A 24718-nucleotide genomic window follows, 5' to 3' on the forward strand; every position below is an offset into this window, starting at 1 on the left:
GAGGGAGCAATGATTTCAATGAGAAAAGAAATGAAGAAGAAAAGAACATAAAATGGCATTTTATCAGAGAAGAAGTTAAGCACGTCTTAAACTCAGAGAAATTAACATTGAAAATACTAAACGAATTTAAAATATAGCAGTGCTGTCCATCTGACATACAGGAAAGCAAAATGCCCTACACATTCTGTAATGGAGGTACAGCTCTACGCACGATGAAATGTAATGTTCCATCACAGATCAGTAAACATGTTGACCCAGGCCCAGAGAAAAAAAATTAGATTCATAAGCACCATTGAAAGCAATGAGGCAATCATGCTGCCATTTCAATGGGACTTAAGTAAAATTATATTTCCCTAGGAATGAATTTCAGTGCTATTAATGAATGATTGAGATAGAATGCAGACTGATATGAGCCATCTGCAGCAAAAACTCACTGCTTTATTCTGAAAAAAATATTTAAAAATATTTATTAGGGCTGAGTGATGTTTTGGATTTGAAGGCAAAATGGTTTGGCACTTCAGATTCAAAGCCATTTTCCTAAAGCAGCCTCACCTTTTCCCGGGATCTCCTGAAGGTTTGGTGTGTGATTCTGGTAAAAGATGGGTTTGGTTTAAGGAGTTGTAGATAGGTGTTGTTTGCACTTGTGTGAACTGTAAATCAGCTTTTTCACCTTCATGTCTAAAATGCTGCCCAGCCCTACCATTTATAGCATTGAGAGTGGACCCACTTTGTTTTAAAAGCATTCAAAAACAAGCTGACAGCTTCAGGGGTATCCAATCAAGAGTTTAAAGAAGGATTCCCAGAATGAGCAAAAAGTTTTAAAACCAAATTATGAATTTTGTTTCTAAAAGTGTTTTTAATGTTGCGAAACATGTCACCATATTATTGATAAAACTAATCATAAAGATTTTTTTGAAAGAAAATGTTTTTCTTTCTTTTTTAAAAAAATATCCTGATTGCTATCATGTTACAAACTTGAGCAATGCATTCAATAGGTCTCAACACATAATTCAAATTGATTACTGCATACATTTGCCCCACACAGCATGAAAAAACATTAAAAAGAAAAAGGAAAAAGGCTACTTTTCTCGAGCATCCCTATGTCCACACCCAACTGATCCTGGAGAGGGGGGGGGGATGGCCTTGTTCAGTCCATATTCCTTTCCCTTCTTCTGCAGCAGCTAATCAGCACTGTTTGTTGCTGATCATATTATAGCCCAGTGGGGAATGAGGTGGGAAATGCTCAGGCCCAGAAGCTGGCATTTCTGTTGCACTCAGTCATCAATAGATTGGGGACCTTGCCAGCAAGCAATTATTTAATAACAAGAACAACAATAATAGCACGATTTGGACTACTCAGTTCCCTGAGAAACTATTGTGCTACAGAAACCCATTGGAACTACTAGACAGAGAGAACAAAATCCCAGGAGTCTGACTTTTACAACTATTTTCCATTTGATTCTACTAACATGAGAGTGGTACCTTGAATTGGTAGCACTTGGGCCTATCTTTCTGACATGCAGAATATACCCATTTGATGCTACCACAAACACAACCAAATGCAATGCCAAATCTACACAACTGACAGCTCCTGTACTCTTATCACCGTAGGGCCCTATCCTGGTCACTGCCTGATGCAAACTGAAATCAGCTCTGAGCCATCTATAATCAAGAACCATGTGGGTATTTGTTACTGAACCATTTGCTCCACTAGAAGTGGTCCCATGCTGTCCTTGGTTTATGGTGCACTGCTGAGCATGGTCACAGCAGTGGCAGTAATTTTATCATTTCTTGTGAAGCTTCTGGATAGGCTTTTGCTTCCACAATAATGCCTATAGAAACAAACTTTACATTAAACACTGTAGAATTTCTGAGTTCTTCAGAAACCTGTCTGGGTGCAGGCTAAATTCAGGATTGTCCTTCTGCTGCACAGTCATACATGGCCCTCTGATTCACTGCCATCAGTCACTGTCTTCTTAAGCTCAATTTCTGAAGATGGCTTTTCCTCCTTCTCTTCTGTAGTTTTACTGGCCTCCTCCTACAGCCAATAACAAATGCCCCACGTGGGCGTTAGGGGAGAGGTACAAGCATAAGTTTAAAAAACAATAGGTCTTTCAGTCTAAACTGATCAATAAAAAAGAAATTACTTGCTAGGAACACTTTCAAATTTGCTAAAACAAAAATGGCTATGAGACTCAGAACGGAAATGAAAGTTGTTTGCACAACTTCTGAATCACACAGTAATTCACAAAACCTCTGAACTTTCTAAATATATATCTGGTATAAATTGGAAGTATATGAAATATTATGCATGTTCTATATTATAAAGCTGCACTTTGAGCACATGAAAAAGTATAAAGTGATCGAAGGAAAGATACTTCACTGTTCTTTGTTAACTATTTTGATTACCGTTACATAAAAATGAACAGAAATCCTTTAAAGGAATCATTTCTACTGTCATAATATCACAACTGCAATTATTTCATTCCTACTTTTGTATAATGGTTACAAGAACTTTAGCAGTGCTACCGGATTATTGGAAATAATTTATAATAAATGAATGTGACTGAAGCTTGACATTTTATATGCATCAAACAAAGGAAATTGTATTATCACAATACTTCTGTACAATTCCATAAGAAATCCGGTAATTTAACAATCGTTGGAAGAGGGCCATACTGGCAAGGTGCAAACCTTTGCATCTCTCTCTGCAAATTTCTTGAACATGTTGGCATATATCTTTCGGTCCCGTTCATTGTGCTCCTTTGTTTTCTTCTGACACATGGTAATTTGTGACTTGGCTGCCTTATTCTGTGGATTCACTTCTAGCACTCTCTGAAAGTCACATTTTGCCAACTCAAATTCATTCATGAGCAGTCTTGCCTCTCCTCTTCGGTACAAGCCCTTTTCATTGGCTTGATCCAGTGCTAATGCCTGCAAACAAACATTCTTATAATTAACATAAATTAAAGGTGGGAAAATTCCCTCATAATAAACGACATGGTTACTAATGCCAGTAACAAAACTATGAAACTCAGCTATTTTTAAAATAGGAAAGTAAAACTAAAGCTTCTTACTGCATATGCTAAATTTTACAGTGTAATTATCAAAAACGAAACCAAAATTCAGAAGTACAATGTTTTTACCAGACTGTTTTACAATGCAACATATACTTCTATAGAAATAAGAACAATATTACTGTAAACGCAAAGTATTTAAAAATGTATCATAGCAATCTGTCTCTCAAATATAGTGTCATTAGAATTATGAAAAACTCTTACACTAATCTTCAAAATGGATTTTTTTTGCCACAAAGGCAACTGGATATTTAGATATTGTGGAGCACAGGCTTTTATAGCTACAAATGGAACTTTCTAGAAATAGTAATATGATACTATGACTAAATGTAAATGGATATATGCTTAAAACTTCCAAATGGAGGCTCAACAGAAAACTTACAGGCAAAGTTTATATGATGACTCATAAAGCCCAGATATTTATAGTGTTGTCCAAAAACACATGCCTTTCTTTTATATAATTATCTCACTAACATAAATGTTCTGTCTCACTTTTAACACATTGTTCCAGCTGTACTATATTCAGAAATCTGTATACTTTTTCTCTTGGGAGAAAAAGCTTTAATCTTGTAATGGTGAAAAACAATATTGAACAAGAATCAAGGTATTTAATACACGGTTCAGAGAAATGATACAAAAGTCAGCCATGAGTTTTATCAACAACATTTTAATCAATGATTTGGATGAAGGAATAGGGACATTCACAAACTATGCAGATGAGAAAGGACTGGGTGAGGTAGCTAATTTAGATCAGGGGTGTCATCATGGCGTCGTCACATGACGTATCACAACTTTTTTCCCCTTTTCTAAACTGGGCGTGGGCATGGCCAGCGCATGATGCATCTGGCCTGTGGACCGCGAATTTGACAACCCTGATTTAGATTAGTTTAAAAAATATCTACTGTAAGCCTTCAGCACAAGACTGCTATGAATAGGATAGAATTTAACAAAGAGAAATTTAAAGTTTTGTGTCTGGGTAGGAAAAACATAAAGCACTTCTACAACATGTGGGAGATTTGACTTAGCAGTAGTATATGAGTGTCCTTATCAGTCACAAGTTAAATATGAACCCAACTGGGTAATGCATCTGCAATATGACAAATGCTATCTTGGAATGTGTTAATGGGAACACAGGCTACATCATAGGAAGCGACTGTTCCATTCAAATCTGCTTAGGTCAGACTCATTTGAAGTACTGTCTCCCATTCTGATTAGCCAAAAGGACAGTGAGAAATTGAAGTAAGTTCAGCAGAGGTCTACCAAGATGACATAAGCTCTGAAAATTAAGTCCTCTAAGGAACAATTCAAGAATCTGAGTAGCTTAGCCTACAGAAAAACAACTGATGGGCGATGCAATGACAATCTGTAATGGTATGTGGAAATGACCTTGGGGGAGAGGAGAAAAAAACCACAGACTAGACAACTGCCAGACGAATAGCAGCTGAGTCTGCAGAAGAAAAGGGGACATGATAAAATATCTCAGAAGGGACCTCCCTAGTTTCTTGGACTGTGAAGATGAGGGGTGACAGATGTATTCTGCCAATGTACCTTTACAATAAAGTCAGAATTAGTATTTCTGGGTGTCTTGTCTGAACCAACTCCCAAGGCTGACACAAATCTATATTAAATTTTATATAAAATTATATAATGCAAATGTATAAAAATAAAATAAATTATAAAGTTGCCCTTAGCTCCCAAAATGCTACAAAATTATTTTATTGTGTATTTTAATTGCATAATGCAAATAATTATCAAAGAATTTTAAGAACTTAAGTTGTCAACTTTTCTATATTTATTAGATATAGATCTATATGTATCTATTTGCTTTGTAAAGCTTTTTTTGCATCATTTGATATTTATTTCTAGTATATTTAATTAACTGGAGCAAAAAAAAAAAAGCACCCAGAATGAAAATTAAGGAGATTGAGAAAATACTGAAATCAAACATCACTAGTGCTTCCCCAGATCCACAAGGCTAGATGTGTTTTTACCTTATTGCAGTATTCAATTGCTGTAGTGTATTCCCGTAGTTTTAAGTAGCACATAGCAAGGTTGAGGAAGGCTGCCAACAATAAAGATTCTGAAGCTTTAGATTCCCTTTCTGATAAGCCATATTCCATTTCTAACCAGGATACAATCTTTCCATACTGAATTACTGCTTGCAAGTACTTGCCTTCCTAAGAATAAGATTAAATAAGCTTAAAGAGGAGTATTACATTGAAAAGTAGAACATATTTGTTTCTTAAACGTCAGTTATAATTTGAACAATCAGTAATAGAAGAATGAGGGGAAAGGGGAACATTTCAATAGTAAAGAAATAGGCAAGTTGCAATTAAGAATTTTAATAACAGAAAGTTGTAATGTCAAATGCCCCTATTTTGGCTACCGTATTTTTTGGAGTATAAGACACACTGGAGTATAAGACGCACCAAGATTTTGAAGAGGTACATTTTTTAAAAAAGGTTTTGCCCTCCTCGCCCCCCCCCCCCCAGCACTCTGCAGGCCCTCTGAATACTGAGACATGTAGAGTTTGGGAGGCCTGCAAAGTGCTTCTGGGGGCCAGGGAGGGCAAAAACGCGATGTGTGGGGGCTTGATCATCTTAAAGGGTAAGGCTTTTATCGATCTCAAATCCACTTTTCTCTACCTCTCCCCACGGCAGGGCAGGGCTAAACATATCTCTCTATGCTTTATTTTTTTCCCCTTCCCTCTGACCGGCGACCATGCAGAGCTGCTTATCCCAAGGAGCGGCAGTCAGCTCTCTTCTTCTCTTCAGAGAGAAAGACCCGTGGGGGCTGCTGAATGGCCGTTGCTGCACTCGACCGAGAACGTCCCATTGGGCGAGGAGGGGTGGGGATCCCTTCCATTTGGATTAACAGTTCCTCGTGGTGGTGCCTGAGCAGCAAAAGGGAAGCCCAAAGAATACGACCCAGCAAGGCTGCCTCCTTGAAAAACCGGGCTTATTCACAACCCTCTTCGCAATCCTGCTTCCTTAGTCTTGGTGCAAAAGCAGGTGCCAGGCTCCCAGCTACTATATCTCTTTTCTGCATGACAGATCCAGGCAGATTGGAGGTGGGAGTGGAGGAAGAGAAAAGAAGAATAGTCTCCTCTCCACAAAACCTGGAATGGGATACAATCAAGCTCCTGAGATCGCTTTGCTGCCACCCCAAAATGCTGTTACTGCGATCTCTCCCACCTGGAGCTGCCTGAGAAGGGGCAAGTGAAGTGGGCTCTGCAGAGATCGCTGTAACAGCATTTTTGGGTGGCAGCGCAGCAGTGGTGGGTTCCGGATCCTGTTGCAACCGGTACACTGCAACGGGGCCCGACGTCCATGTGAATGCGTGCAGCACACATGCAGCGTGTGCATGCGTGCTTACCGCCCGCGGCACTCCAGCTGCCATGCTTTTCAGGCGGCAGTTTTTGGCAAGTTCCAAGCGTGGCTTTCTTTCCCAGTTACTCAGAGGCTTTTGTATAAGCCGCCCTCCTCCTCTTCCTGCAAATGAGAGGTGCCTCAGAGTTGCTAGATTTCTCTTGACACTAGATCAGGAAGTTAAAAACCTGGAATGGGGTACAATCAAGCTTGATTCAAAACCTTCTGCCCCATGGAAAAAAGAGCAGCTCCACTCTTGTGCTCTTCCTGCTGACGCAGCTCAGCCTGAACATGAGGATCATGGAGGAAAGTGTTTTCAGGCCGAGCAGCAGCAGGAGGGATAGCGCACACCTTCTGAGCTGTGGGAAACGGCTGCCAGCGATACCCTCAGAGCGATAATGTTGCAAGCGGAGAAGGTTCAACACCTTCAGGAGCTGCCAAGCCCTTGCCGTCCTTCTGACACCCGTGAGGATCATGGAGGAAAGCATTTTCAGGTGGTGGATACCCTCCCCGATTCCAAAAATGGTGTGTACAGAAGGCGCTGCCATCTGAAAGCTCTTTCCTCTATGATCCTCACGTTTCAGGTGGTGAATCTGGCTAGGGGAAAAGAGAAGGTGTGTCTGCAGTGGGAGGAGGCTCAGCGGGTGTCAGAGGAGCGGCAAGCGCTTGGCGGCTCCTGAGGGGGTTGAACCTTCTCCGCTTTCAATGTAATTCCCTGAGCTGCTTTGGGAATCAGTCTCCATGTGGAAGTGAGGAACCCCGCTGCCTGGAACCACCTGAAAATCCAACGCACGGTCCAGGTGGGCGGGGCTACATTTGGAAAATAAGACGCACCCAGATTTTCACCCTCTTTTGGGGAGTAAAAAGGTGCGCCTTATACTCTGAAAAATATGATACATTATGACAGATCCACATATACTGGATATCAACTGCTCAGCTCTCCAAACCAAAGTTTAGAGACTGTTCTTCTTTTAAGAAAGCTATCTGCCATTGAAAGGTAAAGACCTTTACCATGGAAAGGTGAATGTTAAGAAGGAGAGATTCTCTGAGCAAATAAATGAACTACAGAAGGCTTATCAATAGGAGACAAGTTTTTTCATGCTACAATGCTGACACATACCTTAAAATACACAGTTCCTTTTTCTTTGACAACAACAGCCTGTTCTAGTTTCTCTTTGGTGTCCATCTCCCAGGATTCTTTGGCCTATAACCAAGTATTTTTAGCAATAATCAAATAACAGAAAGTGATAGAATGCTGAAAATCTAAACTATACTTCATAATATAGTAAGATTTGTCAACTCTTGCTAATTTCAAATTTAGTATTACTTAATCCCAATACAGAGTCTTTTTAAAACCACTGCAAAAGTTAATAGCAATCAATGAAATAATTGTATATAAAAATATTCACAAATTTATATTTGGCTTTAGAACTTAAGGCAGAATGAAATTTGAAGTAGTCTCATATTGATATCATTGATATTTTCTTTCCAGTCCAAAATATATTCAGCTCCACTTAAATCTGTCTTGAAGACAGAGGAGTTAAAAAGTATGAAAGGATAACCCAGAATCATGAAAGAAGCCTATACAATCCTCCTGCGGGTAGACAGATTTCTTTCATTTAAGTTTCCTTCCTGTTAACATTTCCCATTATAGATTGGCATCAATGTTCCACCTTATGTACATCTTGTTCCTTCCCTGTACTTTACAGAGATGGTACATTCTCCATCACCCTAAAAAGGGCACAGCCTGTTCAGCAATTTTGCCCTGCCCTCCTTTCAGTACTGTTTGGCAGGACATGTTTTTTTTTTCTTCAACCAGAAAAAGAACTACAAAAGGAACAAGCCTAGGACAAGTCTTGGACCCCACCCAAAACAATAAAACACACACAAGAACACTGTGATCTTTGCTGACATATCTTTACCAACGTTTGTGACAAACATGCCGGATGGAGCTGGAAATGGATCTTCCTAAATGTATTCACTGTAGAAAAGTTCCTGCGGGTAAACATCCAATGTGTACAGGATGGTTTGTTATTTGAAGAAATTCCATTCTCACCTTTTCAAAGCTTTTCAATGTAACTTCATACACAAGTTCAGCATTTGGTTCTATGCCAAATACAGGCTTTCCACCTTCACCAAACCCATATCTAAAATAAAGCATGGGAAAAAATATAGCAGAAATGACTCAGGATAAGGCACATTATTCAGCATTCTGGATATTTATATTCACAGGGAGATAATTGGTTAGCTACATATCAGGTCCTGGAGACAAAACATGGGTTGCCTAGGAAACCAATATCTGAGTAGCTCATTTGGATCAAAACACTTATATACTATACTGAACTCAATGTTATTACTTTGTATTCAGATTGGATGCAGTTATATATTGTGCATTCTTTCAATTTTTCATGCACTTATTATCCTTTAATGTTTTTCAAAATCTTGAAATTACACTAAGCAGTGGATATGCAAATGGTAAGAATATTTGAAATAATGGCCTAATTCTATCTATACACTATTTAAATATCATCATTTTAAATATATTTTAAAAGAAATGGTTTATTCTAAAACAATTTACATTACATAACAATCAGCTAGCACCAGCTATGGTGTTAAGTATAAATGAGATCTGTATAAAAGCTATCTATGTAAAAGTAGATTGAGAGCCAGGTTCTTGTAGTGGTTAAATGTATCAGGCTAGAAACTAGGAAACTAGGAATTCTAATCTTGCTCTAGGCATGAAACACACTAATGATTTTGGGCCACTCACTTATTCAGTCTGGGAAGGAACCTGTGGCAAGCCACTTTCAAAAATCTTGCAAAAAAACCCAAATGTATAGGCTTCTCCAGGTGGACACTGAAAGCCAAGACTTGAGCCAAAGACACCAAACAAACAAACAAACAAACAAACAAATAATAAATGGGGGACAGACAGATGACAAACACCCCCTCCCACATTTCTTACTGTGTTCCTATATGCAAGATACAGTGTTCTCCCCTTTGCATCTTCTCCAGAGCTTTGTCAATTCCAATGGGAATGTCATGGTCTTCCCCTTCTCCAACAGTGAAAGCTACATCTCTACAATCAAACATTCTGCCGTCACAAAACCCTTTCAATTGTACTGTATGGGAGAGAGAGAAATGTTATGGAATGTAAAGCAGTACCAACAACATTTCAATATGCATTAAACAGCATGATCAAAACACATTATTTGTTGCCATTCTTGTCTTCACCATAGCTGGCATAAGAGAAGAACTTGGTCCCAAAACAAACTTCAAAATCACATTGTTTTTTACTTTTCCCTATTTCTAAAACGAGTCCATGCTTAAACTGATTGATGTTAACTTTTTTTTTTTTAAAAAGCCTAAATTTTATTTACTTATTTATGTATTAAATTTATGTGCCACCATCTCGTTTAAAAGCAACTGTTCTTAGCCTACAGAACTGAAGACAGGTTTACTCACATTGTGGGCCAGTTCTCTGAGGCAATTGTGTGAAGATGGCAGCTCTCAGTATCAGACAGCAAAATCCTGCCTAATTTTGAACCCAGATTGGATGTAACCCAGTGCTACAAAAGCTACTACCATTCTGCCTGAACACAAAAAACAGCCAAATGGCACTGCATTACATTGGCAGGATATAATTTCTTTGGTACTCTGGGGATAACAGGGTGAATTTAGATAGCAGCAAGAACTAAGATGATAATTTGCTTCAAAAGGAAGAGCCAGATAGCTTTATCTTTGTTGCCAGGCAGAGTATTATGTCTTTATTCTATCAATGTTGTGAATAAGCCACCGATAGTTTGCTTTATTATAAGTACTATAGATTAATATTACAATTTATAAATATTAATAGTTTCTATTTGTGTTTTGTTATTTTGTAATGGAACGCCAATAAACAACAGGATTTCAGTAATATTCTTGAAGAAAGCTACGCACATATTTTAATGGAATAATTCTCTTTGCATTATACCGTAGCTCATGAAAGAAAACGGAAAAAAAAACAAATACAAAATTAGCACAAACTATTGCAAATATCACAAACATCTTTACAATTACACCTGCTAAGAAAATGGAAGAATAGGTATGGGGACATTTATTTCCTCAAAGTTAGATAAAAATGATATTAAGTTGCAGAATGCTCTAAGATTACCACCCCATAAATACGATCCTAGATATAAAACAAAGTTATACGGTCAGTAACAAGGAATGAAGTGGTTGAGAATTCTGATGTTCACTGATCATTAAAGCTAAGGAGGGGCATACCTGATTAGAAACTGATTATAAGACTATCATGGAAACATCAAGGCCATAGGCTAGACTGGAAGTAGAAAACAATTCATGGAAGAAGGCAGTTGTAAAACACTTCTGTTATGTTGCCAAAAAAACAATAATAATAATAATTGGAAGGCATCCAAATAGGGGAGGCTAAGCCAGATTGTTGTTTACAGAAGTTATGCATATGTATACGAATATGTAGGAACTGGCATTGATACATGTGTGAGAATGACTGGGCATGACCTCTCTCACCAACCCTTTCCCCCTTCTTTTGCAATCTCCAAAGCACTCGGTATAATCCCCCAATTGGGAGTGTTAAATTATTGAAAGAACATGAATTCTGTAATCATTCTAAGCCAGTAATTGGGCTATACAGATGGGCAAGATGTCTCTCAATGACTGCAAAAGGAAAAGCCCAATGGCACACTTGCATGACATGTTGTTAACACAGCTTAAAGCTTACATCAACTAAACATTGTAATTATTAACTTACAGTGTTCTTCAATGGAAGTACATTAAGAACCTTGAAATCATGTAATGAGTCCGCTCAAGGTCAGGCCACCTACCTATCCATAAAAATGGGTCCCTTGGCCAATCATAAAAAAAAACATTTACCAAAAGAGGAAGTATTTCCTTCCTCACCTGAGAATATAAGGTGCATTCTACCATTCTATTGGATCTTGGTGAGCACAAATTGATATTATAGAATGATTAATTGTTTTGGCAGCATTTATTTATTTATATTTCATATCTTAACCATCCATTTCCCTCAGAGAAGGGCTCTGGGTGGTATACAATATAATACCATCTCTCTAAAAATCATTTAGTAAACAATATAGACAGAGATGTGATGGAAATCAGAAGAGATGCCTGGGAACATTCCAGAACCCAAGGAACCCGTTGCCTATCTCTGCAGAAATTCTGCTCTAATTTATCACCAAAACCAGGACACATATGAAGTCTAAACTAGAGATTAGTCTATAGACAAGAATCTGCAAACAAATCCAGAATTGTATTCAGACAATGCTGTTCCAAACGCCTAATATATTATCAAAAGTTTGTTTAATTGCCTATCGTTCAATGTAACATTTGTAGTCACAGTATAATCCATACACTTCAACCAAGGAATGCTCAAGACAGCTATCTCACATGATTAAAAGATTTGGGTCAGTCAGCATGGTTTGAATTTAAGCGATGGAGTTTTACTCTGTTCTTTAGCTTACCAATGCCAGAATGTTTCGTTATCATTAACATTGCTATTTGAGTGGTCCATGGATTAATTTTACATACACTGAACATTTTGTAATTTTATTTCGTTGTTTACATTCTGTTACTAACCCCCTGACAACTTTGCTAGCTTAAGAAATGCTTCAGGTATTTCATGAAAACGTTTCTAGTCTAGGAACATTCATAATACAGTACTTTTATTTTTCTTTAAGGCACTACAACATCTTGTATTTATAATCCGTGTAAAAATTAGTTAAACCCTTGTAATCTTTTGCTTCTTCCTTGTAATTTCTAACTCTTGGCCTTCTCATACTGAAATAATTACTTTGTGTTCGAATAAAAACAATTGCCAATATAAATATAAAACAAAACCCTCTCCTTCTTAAAAGCCTTTTGCACTAGAAGCCAACATTATGAATTTTAGGTATCTGTGGATCATCAAGTATACATATCATAAAAAAATTGAAATGTAGCAAGATGCCAGAAACTTAGCATACAATGCTATAAAATGAAATTGGATGGGAATTCAAAACCACTTTCCACCAGAGATTTTGTTCAAATAAACAAAGAGCTCAAGTCCTTTTGAAATGTGAGCTTCATTCCATTATTACTAATACACATTCTAAATCTTACATTTTTCTTTCTATTTGACAATCTCCTGAGTGCAATCTCTTATACTACTGGTATATCAATAGAAAAATATATTTTTCTCAATGAAAAAACAGAGCAAAAAGCATGCCCATCTAATTCATTATTGTCTATACTGTTTGGTAATATAATAAAGAGATTACAATGTAGGTCTGAATTCTAGGAACTCTCTCTTTATGTCTGAGAAACAACACTTTTTGCCACAAAAACGTAAGATACTTGGAGGTATGCTTTTCTTTTACCAAATCCTATTCTATGACTCGCCAAGTGCTTGTAACACTTGTCTTTTGCAAAAACAAACAATCCAAACAGTATTTTCCTTTTCTTGAGCAATGTGAATATCCTTTCTAAGTATCCTATCTGAGGCAATATTTTAGGTGTTATATTGTGTATATTTCTCTAAAGTATGTTATGAGTGGCCTAAGGGAACATGAAACCTGTCTACAATGATACACAGAAGACTTGCAGTACTGAAGTTGTTAATGGCTGTATCACTGGAACAAAGGGGTCAAAAATTCTATGGAATCACCTTATGTATTACAATACTTTAGACTAGTAGACATCTAAATTAATTATCTCCCTGTATTCTTAAGCAGCATTATTGGGTTAGTGTCAACACAGCATCTATTGATAGCTGTGAAGGAGTTTCCAAAGATTCTAATCTATTATTTTAAAGACATATCTATTTTCCAGGTATAGTTTTGAGTATATATTACGTAGAACAATCTTTCTGATGTAAAGTATCACCATATATTATTGTTTTTGTAGAATTTATGCAAACTTTACATTGAAAATAAGAGAAAAAGCAAAATATTTTCTATAACTGTAACTGGGCAATAAAATGTCATCTTAATTTAAAAGTAGTAGCAAAAGATAGACGTTCCATTATTTGGCATTTAATGTGAACTTTGAAGCTCCCTTTCCAGATAATAAATTGAGTTCTTGCAATGTTTTGTTAACTTTATAGTTTCTACTCAGTATCTTTATCAGGAGGTAAAGGTGTGGGGGATTGTGGCTAGAAAAAAAGTGTAATGTACAAATTTCAAAATAATTAACTCATATATATAAATATAGTATTAGATATATACTAGGTTGGGGTAGTCCCATTCTGTTCTGTGCCAACAATCTTGATTAACTAAATTCACTCTTTGATAAAATTATTCTGCATAAATATAGTACAGGAAATACTTCCATAACATGATTATCAAAGCTTACTTAAATACTATCTGAAAGAGATCACTTGGGTTGAATTACACTTGGATTGCACAGTAAGAAATTCCAGCCAGACTAGGGAACATCAGTTCAGCTGTTGAGTTGACTTATTGTTCTCCCTGTGCCTAGAGCAATTTTGTTTTGAAGAGCACAGAACATTGTGTTCTTAATGTGGCTGGCACATGAACTCTGTGCACTGACAGCAATTTGTACAACTTGATTAAAACAGCAGAGGGCTACATAGTAACTTGAAATGCAAATATACAAGCATAGTCTGTGTTTTAGGAAGCATAGCAATGAAATATGTCCTATCATTCAAGTTAATAAGACTGTCTTCATAAATCCTTCCCTAAGATTTTAACACAACTACATGTATGTCCTAATTATAGTAACACCAGTAGTCTTTGAATTAGCTTCCTAGCTAACGCTGGGTTTTATTACAACTCAGCAAAAACACTGTCAGTTAATGATTGTTGTGCAAACTTAATCGCCTGCTTGTTTTCAAAGTACAGTCAGAACTACTTTTCTGGTTTTCCACCAACCTACTATATATTCATATTAAATCAACCAAAACATTTCCACTTCACTATAGTTGACAAGAAAACTGAAATGGGTTCTCAATCCAAATAAATTTGTCTCCTAGAATAGAAGATAATCACTGACATATCATAGTGACTCTAGGTGACTTACAAACAATAATAACATAGTATAGAAAACAAATAAAAATCCCTTATCCTGGGCAATAACACACAGCCAAATAAGCCATTTGATGGGCTCCATCCCACTCTGGATTCTCAAGGCTCATAAGCACAATATATTTACTTCCTTTGAGCATCTTATTTCCATGCCACTCAAAATTTATTTTAGGGTTGTTATCATAATTTTTGACAATACAGATACAATATCTAAGGTCAGAAGATGTGGAAACAATACTACTTAATATGTTTCCCTGAATTGGCAATCCCGAGAAAATGAATGACAGAAAAAACAGGGAATCAGAATAGGCACGAATAAAATTCCCGTCTTACAGGGATAACAGCCTACATGATCAGGCTAGAAGCAAGGGGGGAGGGGAAAACGTTAGTAATAGTGCATGGAGGACAGGCAATCAACATCACCTCTTTTCCCTATTTGTTTCCAAGATAATACTTTTTTTAAAAAAAGCTACCAAAAAAAGGAGAAAGCTAGCGAGGATGTGGAAGTACAATGCCTTGCCAGTTGTAGATCTGTGCACATGTAATAAGCTTCAGGGGATTGATCAGGCAAAGCTGAGAGACAGAAATGAAGTGAAAAATGGTAAAAATGTGATGGAAGAATCCCACCTTCAATCTGACAGTTCTACTGCTGTTACAGAGAAAGGATATCACTCTAAGGGAACACAAAATTATCCTTGAAAATAGGAAAATTCCATGGGAGATGGACAAACTACAGAAACCTTCATCTGTCAAGAATATGTCTTGCCATATTCAGTATTGGAAGCATAGTGTGGTGTGTGTGATGGACAAACACACTGTACATGCTGCTCCTATAGGCATGATGCCTATTGATTATCACATGCCATCTAGATATTCTAACATAAGGAATGAACAACCCTACCCTACAGTATCAGTAGAATATTATTCTTCCTCATGTGAATAATATTCTTTATAATTTAGAGAGCAAGTTTATAAAAAAGTAGGCTATATTTTCCAAACTTTTTTCCTCCTACAAGGGGGAGGAGAGAAGTCCTGGGAAACCCCAGCTTCATAGAAAGAAAAGTGTGTTAGAAAATTAGACTAACCTCCACTACTGTGCCTGGATCTTATCTTTTAGACATATATCTGAAATGATTCAATTAACTTTAGCATCTATTTCCCATAAGCCTCCATCACTAATAAAGCAAGAAGAGGGAGATGAGGTAAGTTGTTCTCTTAATTAATGGAAAATAGTAACAGACGATTGCCCTTTGCTTTTTATTGGCTTATATAATTTAAAAAAAAAACATTTTCTTATTTGTCATTGGAATTGCATGCTGTTCAAAGAAATGTGGTTATTTGACATTTCTGAAGAATAGGCAAACAAACAATTTAACTACAAACAATATGTCTACAATGATTTGTGGCCTGGATTATATAATCAGGAACAAAACATAATAATTAAATTAAGTTTCAGTTTCAGTTTATTGTATTTGTATGCTGCCCTTTTCCCCCGAAGGGGGAAAGTAACCTTGCAGTCATAATCATAAAGAAACAAAAAAGCCATAAAGGTGGCAATGATGAAAGAGGGCGTGAGAATAGCATTTGCAATATTAGAATCTTATTTTCTGAGGAATTCATATTCAGCCTAAAAAAAAAATCAAAATATATGTAACTTGCCAGTATATGCTTAGTCTCCTTTAGAGGCCATTGTAGAATTTAGGGTTGATATAGCGTAGACTTGTATCCAAAACCACAGGAAGAGAGAACTTGCAACACAATATTATTATTACCATAACTAGAATGACATAACAGCAAACTTTTGCCTCAACAGATAATCTCTATTTTTAATATTATAACACATATACACAGAGGAAAAAAGAATCACAAATCAGAAATACTAGTCATATATAAGGTGATCAGACGTCCCGCTTTCAGCGTGACAGGCACGCTTTTCTACAATTTGTCCCGCGCCCCGCGCAGTTTTCAAAAAGTCCTGCTTTTATAGCTCACTCGCTCCCCCGCCCATCTGCTGTTGCTCGCTCCCCCGCCCATCCACACTAAATGTAAGGCAGCGCTTTCAGTGGGGTGCGTGCTGGGAGGAATCTCTCCTGTCCTCCCAGCATGCACACCACTGATTAAACTGTTGTCTTTCGCCCACAACAGAGATCGGGCGGGCGAGAGGAAGCGCTTTAGGCAGGGAGGTGCGTGCCAGGAGGAGAGGAGGGATTCCTCCCAGCACGCACACCACTGATTAAAGTGCTTTCAGTGGGTTGCATGCTGGGAGGAATCTCTCCTGTCCTCCCAGTTCTCTTTCGCCCGCAGCAGAGATCGGGCGGGTGAGAGGAAGCACTTTAGGCAGGGAGGTGCGTGCCAGGAGGAGAGGAGGGATTCCTCCCAGCACTCACCCCACTGATTAAAGCGCTTTCAGTGGGGTGCGTGCTGGGAGGAATCTCTCCTGTCCTCCCAGTTCTCTTTCGCCCGCAGCAGAGATCGGGCGGGTGAGAGGAAGCACTTTAGGCAGGGAGGTGCGTGCCAGGAGGAGAGGAGAGACTCCTCCCAGCACACACCCCACTGATTAAAGCGCTTTCAGTGGGGCGCGTGCTGGGAAGAATCTCTCCTGTCCTCCCAGTTCTCTTTCGCCCACAGCAGAGATCGGGCGGGCGAGAGGAAGCGCTTTAGCCTTTAGGCAGGGAGTTGTGTGCCAGGAGGAGAGGAGAGATTCCTCCCAGCACTCACCCCACTGATTAAAGCGCTTTCAGTGGGGTGCGTGCTGGGAGGAATCTCTCCTGTCCTCCCAGTTCTCTTTCGCCCGCAGCAGAGATCAGGCGGGTGAGAGGAAGCGCTTTAGGCAGGGAGGTGCGTGCCAGGAGGAGAGGAGAGATTCCTCCCAGCACGCACCCCACTGATTAAAGCACAAAATCCAAGTTGAGGGAATGGCGAGCGGCGGCTGCAACCCCAGAGCTCGGCTAGGCGAGAGCTTTAAGGCAAGCGACGGTACGGACCCTTGCTGTCAATCCACCCCTTCCTTGCGCCTTTTCGCAGCCATCCCTTTGTTCTCCCACCAGGGGGGCTGCTCCCGTGACAGGGTGCCCCCCCCCCCGTGGCTGCGAAGGAGTTTCCCGAGAGTTTTAGAGGGTCAGGAGTACGACCTTCATTGCAATGTCGCCCTTTGCAAGCTCCAGCTGCTTGGGAGGGTGGTTATTTATTTATTTATTTTTTTCTTCCCGCTTCCTCTTTCTCGCTGGGGTGCAAGGATTGCAGTGGCAGCTCGGATGGAAATAGTGACATTCGTGGCATCGTGCTTGGGGTTAAAAGCAGCTTTTCGTTTGTGGCAGCAACTGCTCTTTGAGAATTCTTGCTTGAAAGAACAGGACTCCCTCGCGTGGTCCTGAATTGAGATCCATCTCCCTCCACCCCCAATTAAAAAGCCCCTGGTAAATTCTTGCCTGTCCTGTGCCACTTGGCATGCCTGCCTATTTAGTTACACACACACACATATTTTCATTCATAGGCATATTGTTTTCCAAAGGTGGAGCTTGTCTTCTTTTACTATTAATAGTAGTAATAGTACTAATAGCAGTTTAAGGAAGCAAACCTTAATAAAGGCAATTGACAAGGGAATAAAGATCTTGCATACCTATTGTGCAATATCTAACAGCATACTTTTGTGCTTGCAACAATTAGCTGGGTTAATTAAGGCAGAAGGATCTTTTCTGACCACTTACTGGTTAAGCTTGGAAAAGCACTTTTTGTTAAATTATCAGGCTCCTGAAAAAAATACTGGGGAGCAGATGCAAAGAAATAATGAGATATGGATTAGCAGCTGATATTATGTATATATTCTGCAGTGATGTATGACATTCCTGTTTTCTTTAGCCTCTGGTCATCCTGGAAATGCATAGCAGAAGCTCCTGTGGAAGCAAACAGGGGAGAAAGTGTCCACAGTATGCTAGCCTTGTAACATTCACATGGCTGACAGGAATAGCTCTGTATGCCACAATATAGAATATGAATTCTGTATTCTGTATTCCAAATTCATGAGTTTTGTTAGTAGGACTAATCTTCTGCTCACTTAGTTAAAACAATTCCCATTGAGTCCATTGAGGTTTATTTTTCTTTATTAGAATATCATACATTTCTGCCTTGCTTGATTAGTTGGGGATCATTTCAATTTCAAAATATATGAAATAAAGTTTTCAACAAACTTGCTATGAAACTACAGCTACAGGTACCTTAGTGTTGATAAACAGTTTATAAAGAGATTTTCAGGAGCAATATATCTTTAGAACAGTACCTAAAATCCTATTTCTGTTCATTATATTTAATTACATGTTTTGAAGACTATTTCCCATCAGGATAGCATAATTCAAAACAAAAGGGAACTGGCAGAACATTCAAACCTTTTGCGACTCTTTTAGACTCAAGGTACTTTTCTCCTCTTGAAAATGCTTGTTTAATTGCTTTTTGCGCTTATCTATAGATAGGTATGATAAGTTAATGAGTATTATTTATTTATTTATTAAATTTATATGCCACTCATCTTACTATCCAAAGTGATACTGAGAAGCTTACAACACAATAAAACAGCAATATAAAACCATTAAAATTAACAGGAACTTAGATAAAATTAGGAACCCAGTATATGAGTGACAATAGGTGGAAATTTCACCTTTACAATGCTATATGTATAAGATATACTGTGTACATGCACACACACACACACACACACACACACGATTGTAAGTCAATTTGAATTCAATATGTAATTGTATCCACCTAATTTCTTTATATTAACATGAAGTAGGGTTGTGGGGAGTCAGAATAGTCAAGATGCTGGTTCCAGCCTATAATTGAAAACTATCTTTTTTGATCTCCTATTGCAGATGTCCCCATCTTGAAGGCTGTGATATATGTTACAAGTGCTGATCAGACTATGGTTATGGGGATATATGGTTACAGGTTTTTTGTTTAGAACAGTACAGGTAGTCCTTGACTTACAACAGTTCATTTAATGACTAATCAATTTACAATAGCACTAAAAAAAGTGACTTAGGACCAGTGGTGAATCCTACAGGTTCACAAATGTGAGCATGCACACGTGAACAATTTGCCCCACGTCCCGCGGGGTTTTAAAAAACTCCCGATTTTTAAAATTTTTTAAATCAAGAATGCCCCCCCTCCCGTCAATGGTGTCCCTCTTTACCAATGTTAAAATCTGGTCACCTTAGTCATATATGGGGTGGGGGAGGACACACAGAGAGAAAGAACAATATTGCCATGGATTCTACTTTTACTATTATAATGTACTTTAATAAGACAGGTCAACTGTTCTGTGCAATGACTTCAGTATTTTATGTAGGCTGAAGAGAATACTCACTCTGAACAGCTGCTCCTTCATTAGGGTTAGAATATCCTTCACCTTTTTGCTTGATCCTACGAATGATGCCTCCATTATCAAATAAATCCTCCCCTTTGAAATCAAGCAGTTCAATCTAGATGAACAAACAAATAGCTCAAACTTTAAATAATGCAAATTTGCATATAAAAGCATATTGACAAAACACAGACATCTAATATCTAAAGACAAAGCTACACGATGACTCTTCCAGTGAGCCTATTTTCCTCTATATTTATAAGAAAAGGGATATATAAAGTATTTATATATTCAGCTTTCAGTAGTAATATTCTGACAGATTTATCAGGCACTATAACCAGAGTAATCATGGAATCAGCATTACAACAGACTTTATTAGAGCCAAATGGTGGGTCAAAGTTAAGTCAGTATCATCTAGAAACATTTTTACCCCAAATTTAGGATGATTTTTCTTTCTTTTTTGTATTAAGCCCAGCTAAATATCAGCACCTAGTCAAACCTGACTGATCTTAAAATATTAGAGGAGCTACCCCCAAAAAATTCAAGGTTATGGTGTAGAATTTAAGTATAAAAAACCCCACATTAAAAACAATTGAAAATCACTTCCATGTTGTTGTTGAGAAAATCAAACTGTTGATTTAAGGTTGTTAAAACTTATTTTTTTAAAAAATGTACATATTTCACTGATTCTTTATTCACTAAACCTTTCCAAGGGTTCTGAGCAAAATCAGGCTCTGTGCAATGCAGCTTCAGGCATAGGCCTCCATATCCTTTCTCAGTCTGATTATGGTTTGGAGTACCTGGTTGCCTAAACAGGATTTAAATGATAACATTTGCAACATAAATGTTATTTAGTGTGTCAAAGGCATGATCCTTTTCAAGCCTGACACAATTTTACTCCTGCAACATGTTTGAAGCATTGCCATTGTCAGACTATATCAGAAGCACTTCAATTCTAACAGAGTATTTGGGGATATAATTTAGGTCACTCAATTAAACTTCCCACTATCGTAAATTTGTCTCATAGTTTTTATAGGACATTAACAGAATTTTTATAGTTAAATAAAAAAATCACAAGACTAATGCAAGATAAGAAACTCATAATGTTTGTTCTTGTGAAGGAAACACATTTTTATTGGCAACCTTTTCAACAATTTTGGAAATGTTTTGTGGACTGCAAATAATTTTGTGGCTAGTGTGCTACAAAAGTTTGAAAGATAACAACAGATCAGTTTTTTATTCACTTGTTGGAAATATTTACAAGATTTATATGGATGGAAAGGTAATTTTTATATCTTTAGTTATAGGATTATGCTTTACAGACAGTAGTAATTGTATGAAAATTTTACCTAAAGTTCTGTAGATTTAAGGGTACCTAATACAAATAACTAGTTCAAATTACTGTTTTATCCACTGAATGAAAAAAAAATCAGTTTTCTGTTTCTCCATTTTTTAGAGTACTCATTTCATTTCAGAAATTATACTTCTGTTTATGCAACCTAAAAATGCATTTGCCTTCCTTGCAGCCACATCACACTACTGGCTCATATTCAATCTGCAATCAATTACTGTGCCAAGTCCATTTTTGTCAAGTACTGTTATCAAGGCAAGCATTTCACATTCTATATCTTTGCACTTGATTTTTGTTTCCTTAAGTTTTCTGCATGTCTCTCATATTTAATACCGTTATTTTCAATCAACTTATTTTTGTTTATTTCTTCCAGGGTATTAATACCCCACCCAATCTTCTCTCATTTGCAAAATTGATTAAACATTGCTTCCTCCTTTTCATGCCTCATCTTATGTGTAAAACTGGATTGCCTACAGACTTTTACTTTTGAAAAAAATATTTATGATTACTTTCTGCAAGTACATTTTCCCAGAATAAGAAATACAAATGTGAATATTAGTGGTTTTATCGTTCACAGCTCCCATATTAACTATTTTAGCAAGCAGATGTATTAATGGTATAAAAGTATAATTTACATAGTTTTTAAACATTTATATTTTATTGTAGTTCCTTTAGAACCATGGAATTTGAATACCTGTAATAAATAAAAGTAAGAAAAATATTTCATAAACTTACCTCAAAAAAGAGTGTTGCATTTGAGGGGATCTTTGGGACACTACCAGCAGAACCATATGCATATTCTGGCCTACATAGCAAGTGGCAGATCTCTCCTCTTTTCATGGTGGAGACCCCAATATCCCATGCTTTGATAACCTGACCTAACATAAAGAAAATTTCAATTTAATAATTTTGTTCAGTAAGCTTTTCTTGAATTATCTAGAAATACACAATCTCATGGTCAAATGACAAAACAAGACACTCTAAACTGTATGTCTCAGTGACTTTTTTATCTGACAGCTTAAATAAACTGGAAAGTCCTTTACTGAAGTGGCATTCATTTCAGCAAGGAAGTTTTGCATAATCATCCAATTCAGACTTTACACTATACTGGAGGCAAAGTATGATCTGCAGAAGCTTTTCTGCACTGAAGCCTGCAGCTGCTTGTCTTCCATGTATGAAGTAGCTGGAAAGGAAGACAATTTAGGAAATGTTTTTCAGGGTTTCAACTGCTTCCTGCTCTTTGGTCACAGTGACATCCAAGTATTCTCACTACACATATTCTATCCAGACTATGGTCAATGTGATCTCTGATTAGATATTCCCTCCTTCTTTCTGCTCTCACCCATGCCATGAAAGCATGTGGCCATTACTTTTCCTTCTCTGGGCATGGCTTTTGAGGACAGGTGAAGGCCCCGCCTGTAAAACTGGGGCAGGTGGGGGCTTCACTTGTCCTAGTTTTACACTTCTCGCTATTACTTACGCTAGAAAAGGATACTTGGCAGAATTCTTGTCAATTCTGCCTAGTTAAAAGAAAAAAAGAAAAACAAACTTGGCATTTCACTGGTCCTCTGCTAAACCTGTTCAAACAATAGTATTTTTTAAAAAAAGGCACAGCCAACATTTCAATGTTCTACTACTGAATCTGAAGAAAAGACATTTCTTGGCAGGCAGCCCAGTACAAAATGGCAGGCAAAGGCAGAGGGTGGGGGTGGAGGAGGGCATGATGCCCATCAGAATAAAGAACAGCCAATTGCAAAAGAGGCATTTGTGTAAATCAAAGTGAAGCACAGCAAAAAGAATAGGCTGTTAGGCTTATTGCAGGGGAGAAAAACAATTACTTTTGTAGAGGAAGCAGAGGAAGTCAGGTAAGGTCACCTTCCTAGGTGCCTAAAATGGTTAAAAACAATGTGATCTGTTTTTGTCCTTACCAAGGAGTGGGTAATCTCTATTCTAAGTGGGCCAAAGAAGAAGTGCAGATCAGCCCTTAATCTCACATGTTCATCTTTTCTTTAAGCATATGACACCATGCAGGCAGGCACATGGTGTCAGCACTTCAAGGTAGACCAGATCACAAAACCAAAGTTATGCAGGCCAATAAAACTTTCATTATAGGGATATAGTAACAGAATCTTGCCAATCTGAATGATTCCCCCACACACACACATACATTATTTGTCAGAACTAGGCAGTCTTGTCTGAGTCATTTTCTCAGGCTACAAATCCACACTGGAGTCAGGCTTATTTTATCTGACCACTGATTTGGTAATGGCTCTTCCTACTATCCCTCAAGATCATTCCCTTATCCCATATATATGACCTTTGCTTATGAAATCAGTACCCTACTTTATCCAAATATAGGAAAATATGATTCGCATTGTACCAGCAATGATTAAATGATTTAAAATATGAAACTAAACTTGTGTAAAAAGTGCCAATCTTAAAATTTAAGTGTAAAATTTAAGTAGTTTCATGGGTCAATGGAATTCCACCACTGGAGAATGGTGATCCATCCACTTTCTAAGGCAGAAATGTATATTACAAAAGGTACACACTAGAAAGTCAAGTACATAATAAATATACAATTTTTATAAAGCCCTTTACATGTTTGCCAAAATCAAAAATCTCATTGCAGTTAAAAGAAATTCAACTTCAATACTTTTGAATTATCAACTGATGGTGACTTCTTCACAGTAGGACATAATCACACATAAAAATGGCTTTAAAATTAAAGAATGTAGAACTTAGTATTACTGCTTTTGCTTAAACTTAATAGGCCAAAAAAAAATCAGTCGAAAGGTTATATACATTGCCAATTATAAATGACAAAAAGTTATGCTGCCGCAAGAAATTTGTTAGTGTTTGTGTTTATTGTTAAGATGCATCTATTTGCCTGAATATTATTTTAAAAATAATAATAATGAAAAGCTACCAGTGTTAAAGTTTCCTTATAGTACTTAAGCAGTTTTTTTTAAAAAAACACAATTAATAACTATGTTGTTTTATTACACTTTGACATATCAGAAAAAGAAAGAGGAAGACTTCAATGGAACTGATAATCTGAAAGAATTCCCAGTGTCCAGGAATTAGGGCAGAATCATTTTCATATGAATAGAAATAGCAGGATGTCCTCCTCTTTTTTTGCCCAGGTTCTCCTTCCACACTCAAAATCTGCTCCAGAGCAGGTTTTGTTGATCAATGAATGACAGGCTGAGATAAATTGTCTCTTTCCATTCTGATAGTGGAAACCATTGTAGCTGATAATCCAGTCTATTTTTAAAACCTGCTGTTTTACTCTTAAAATTTAACAAATATTTCAACATATTTCTTTAAAATGTTCATTTCTTTCCATTGCTGAACACATTTTCAGTTATGTACATTAACAATAGAAGGTCTGAAGAAACCCTCTAGAATTACTATGAGTGAAAGCAAATCCTGAGAAAGAGTTTAGGCAGCTGATTTTATTCAGATGACAGCTAAATGTGCTCCAATACATAGAGGACATTTTG

At 37.4% G+C, this 24718-nt stretch overlaps 1 protein-coding gene across 3 annotated transcripts in view; it reads right to left on the reverse strand.

Moving 5' to 3' along the window:
• Positions 1 to 499: 499 nt before the first annotated feature.
• Positions 500 to 24718, reverse strand: part of FKBP5 (FKBP prolyl isomerase 5) — a 48806-nt gene continuing 24587 nt past the window's right edge. For all 3 annotated transcript variants that reach the window (XM_032218363.1, XM_032218364.1, XM_032218365.1), the window contains exons 4-11: positions 21948 to 22090; positions 19865 to 19979; positions 9411 to 9567; positions 8502 to 8592; positions 7566 to 7649; positions 5069 to 5254; positions 2695 to 2934; positions 500 to 2038 (exon numbers count right to left, since the gene is read on the reverse strand). In XM_032218363.1, the coding sequence (XP_032074254.1) occupies positions 1934 to 2038; positions 2695 to 2934; positions 5069 to 5254; positions 7566 to 7649; positions 8502 to 8592; positions 9411 to 9567; positions 19865 to 19979; positions 21948 to 22090 (1121 nt within the window). In that variant the 3' untranslated portion in view covers positions 500 to 1933. The remainder of the gene's footprint in view (positions 2039 to 2694; positions 2935 to 5068; positions 5255 to 7565; positions 7650 to 8501; positions 8593 to 9410; positions 9568 to 19864; positions 19980 to 21947; positions 22091 to 24718) is intronic.

The sequence above is a fragment of the Thamnophis elegans genome, chromosome 5, assembly GCF_009769535.1.
Source record: "Thamnophis elegans isolate rThaEle1 chromosome 5, rThaEle1.pri, whole genome shotgun sequence".
NCBI classification, from domain to species: domain Eukaryota; kingdom Metazoa; phylum Chordata; class Lepidosauria; order Squamata; family Colubridae; genus Thamnophis; species Thamnophis elegans.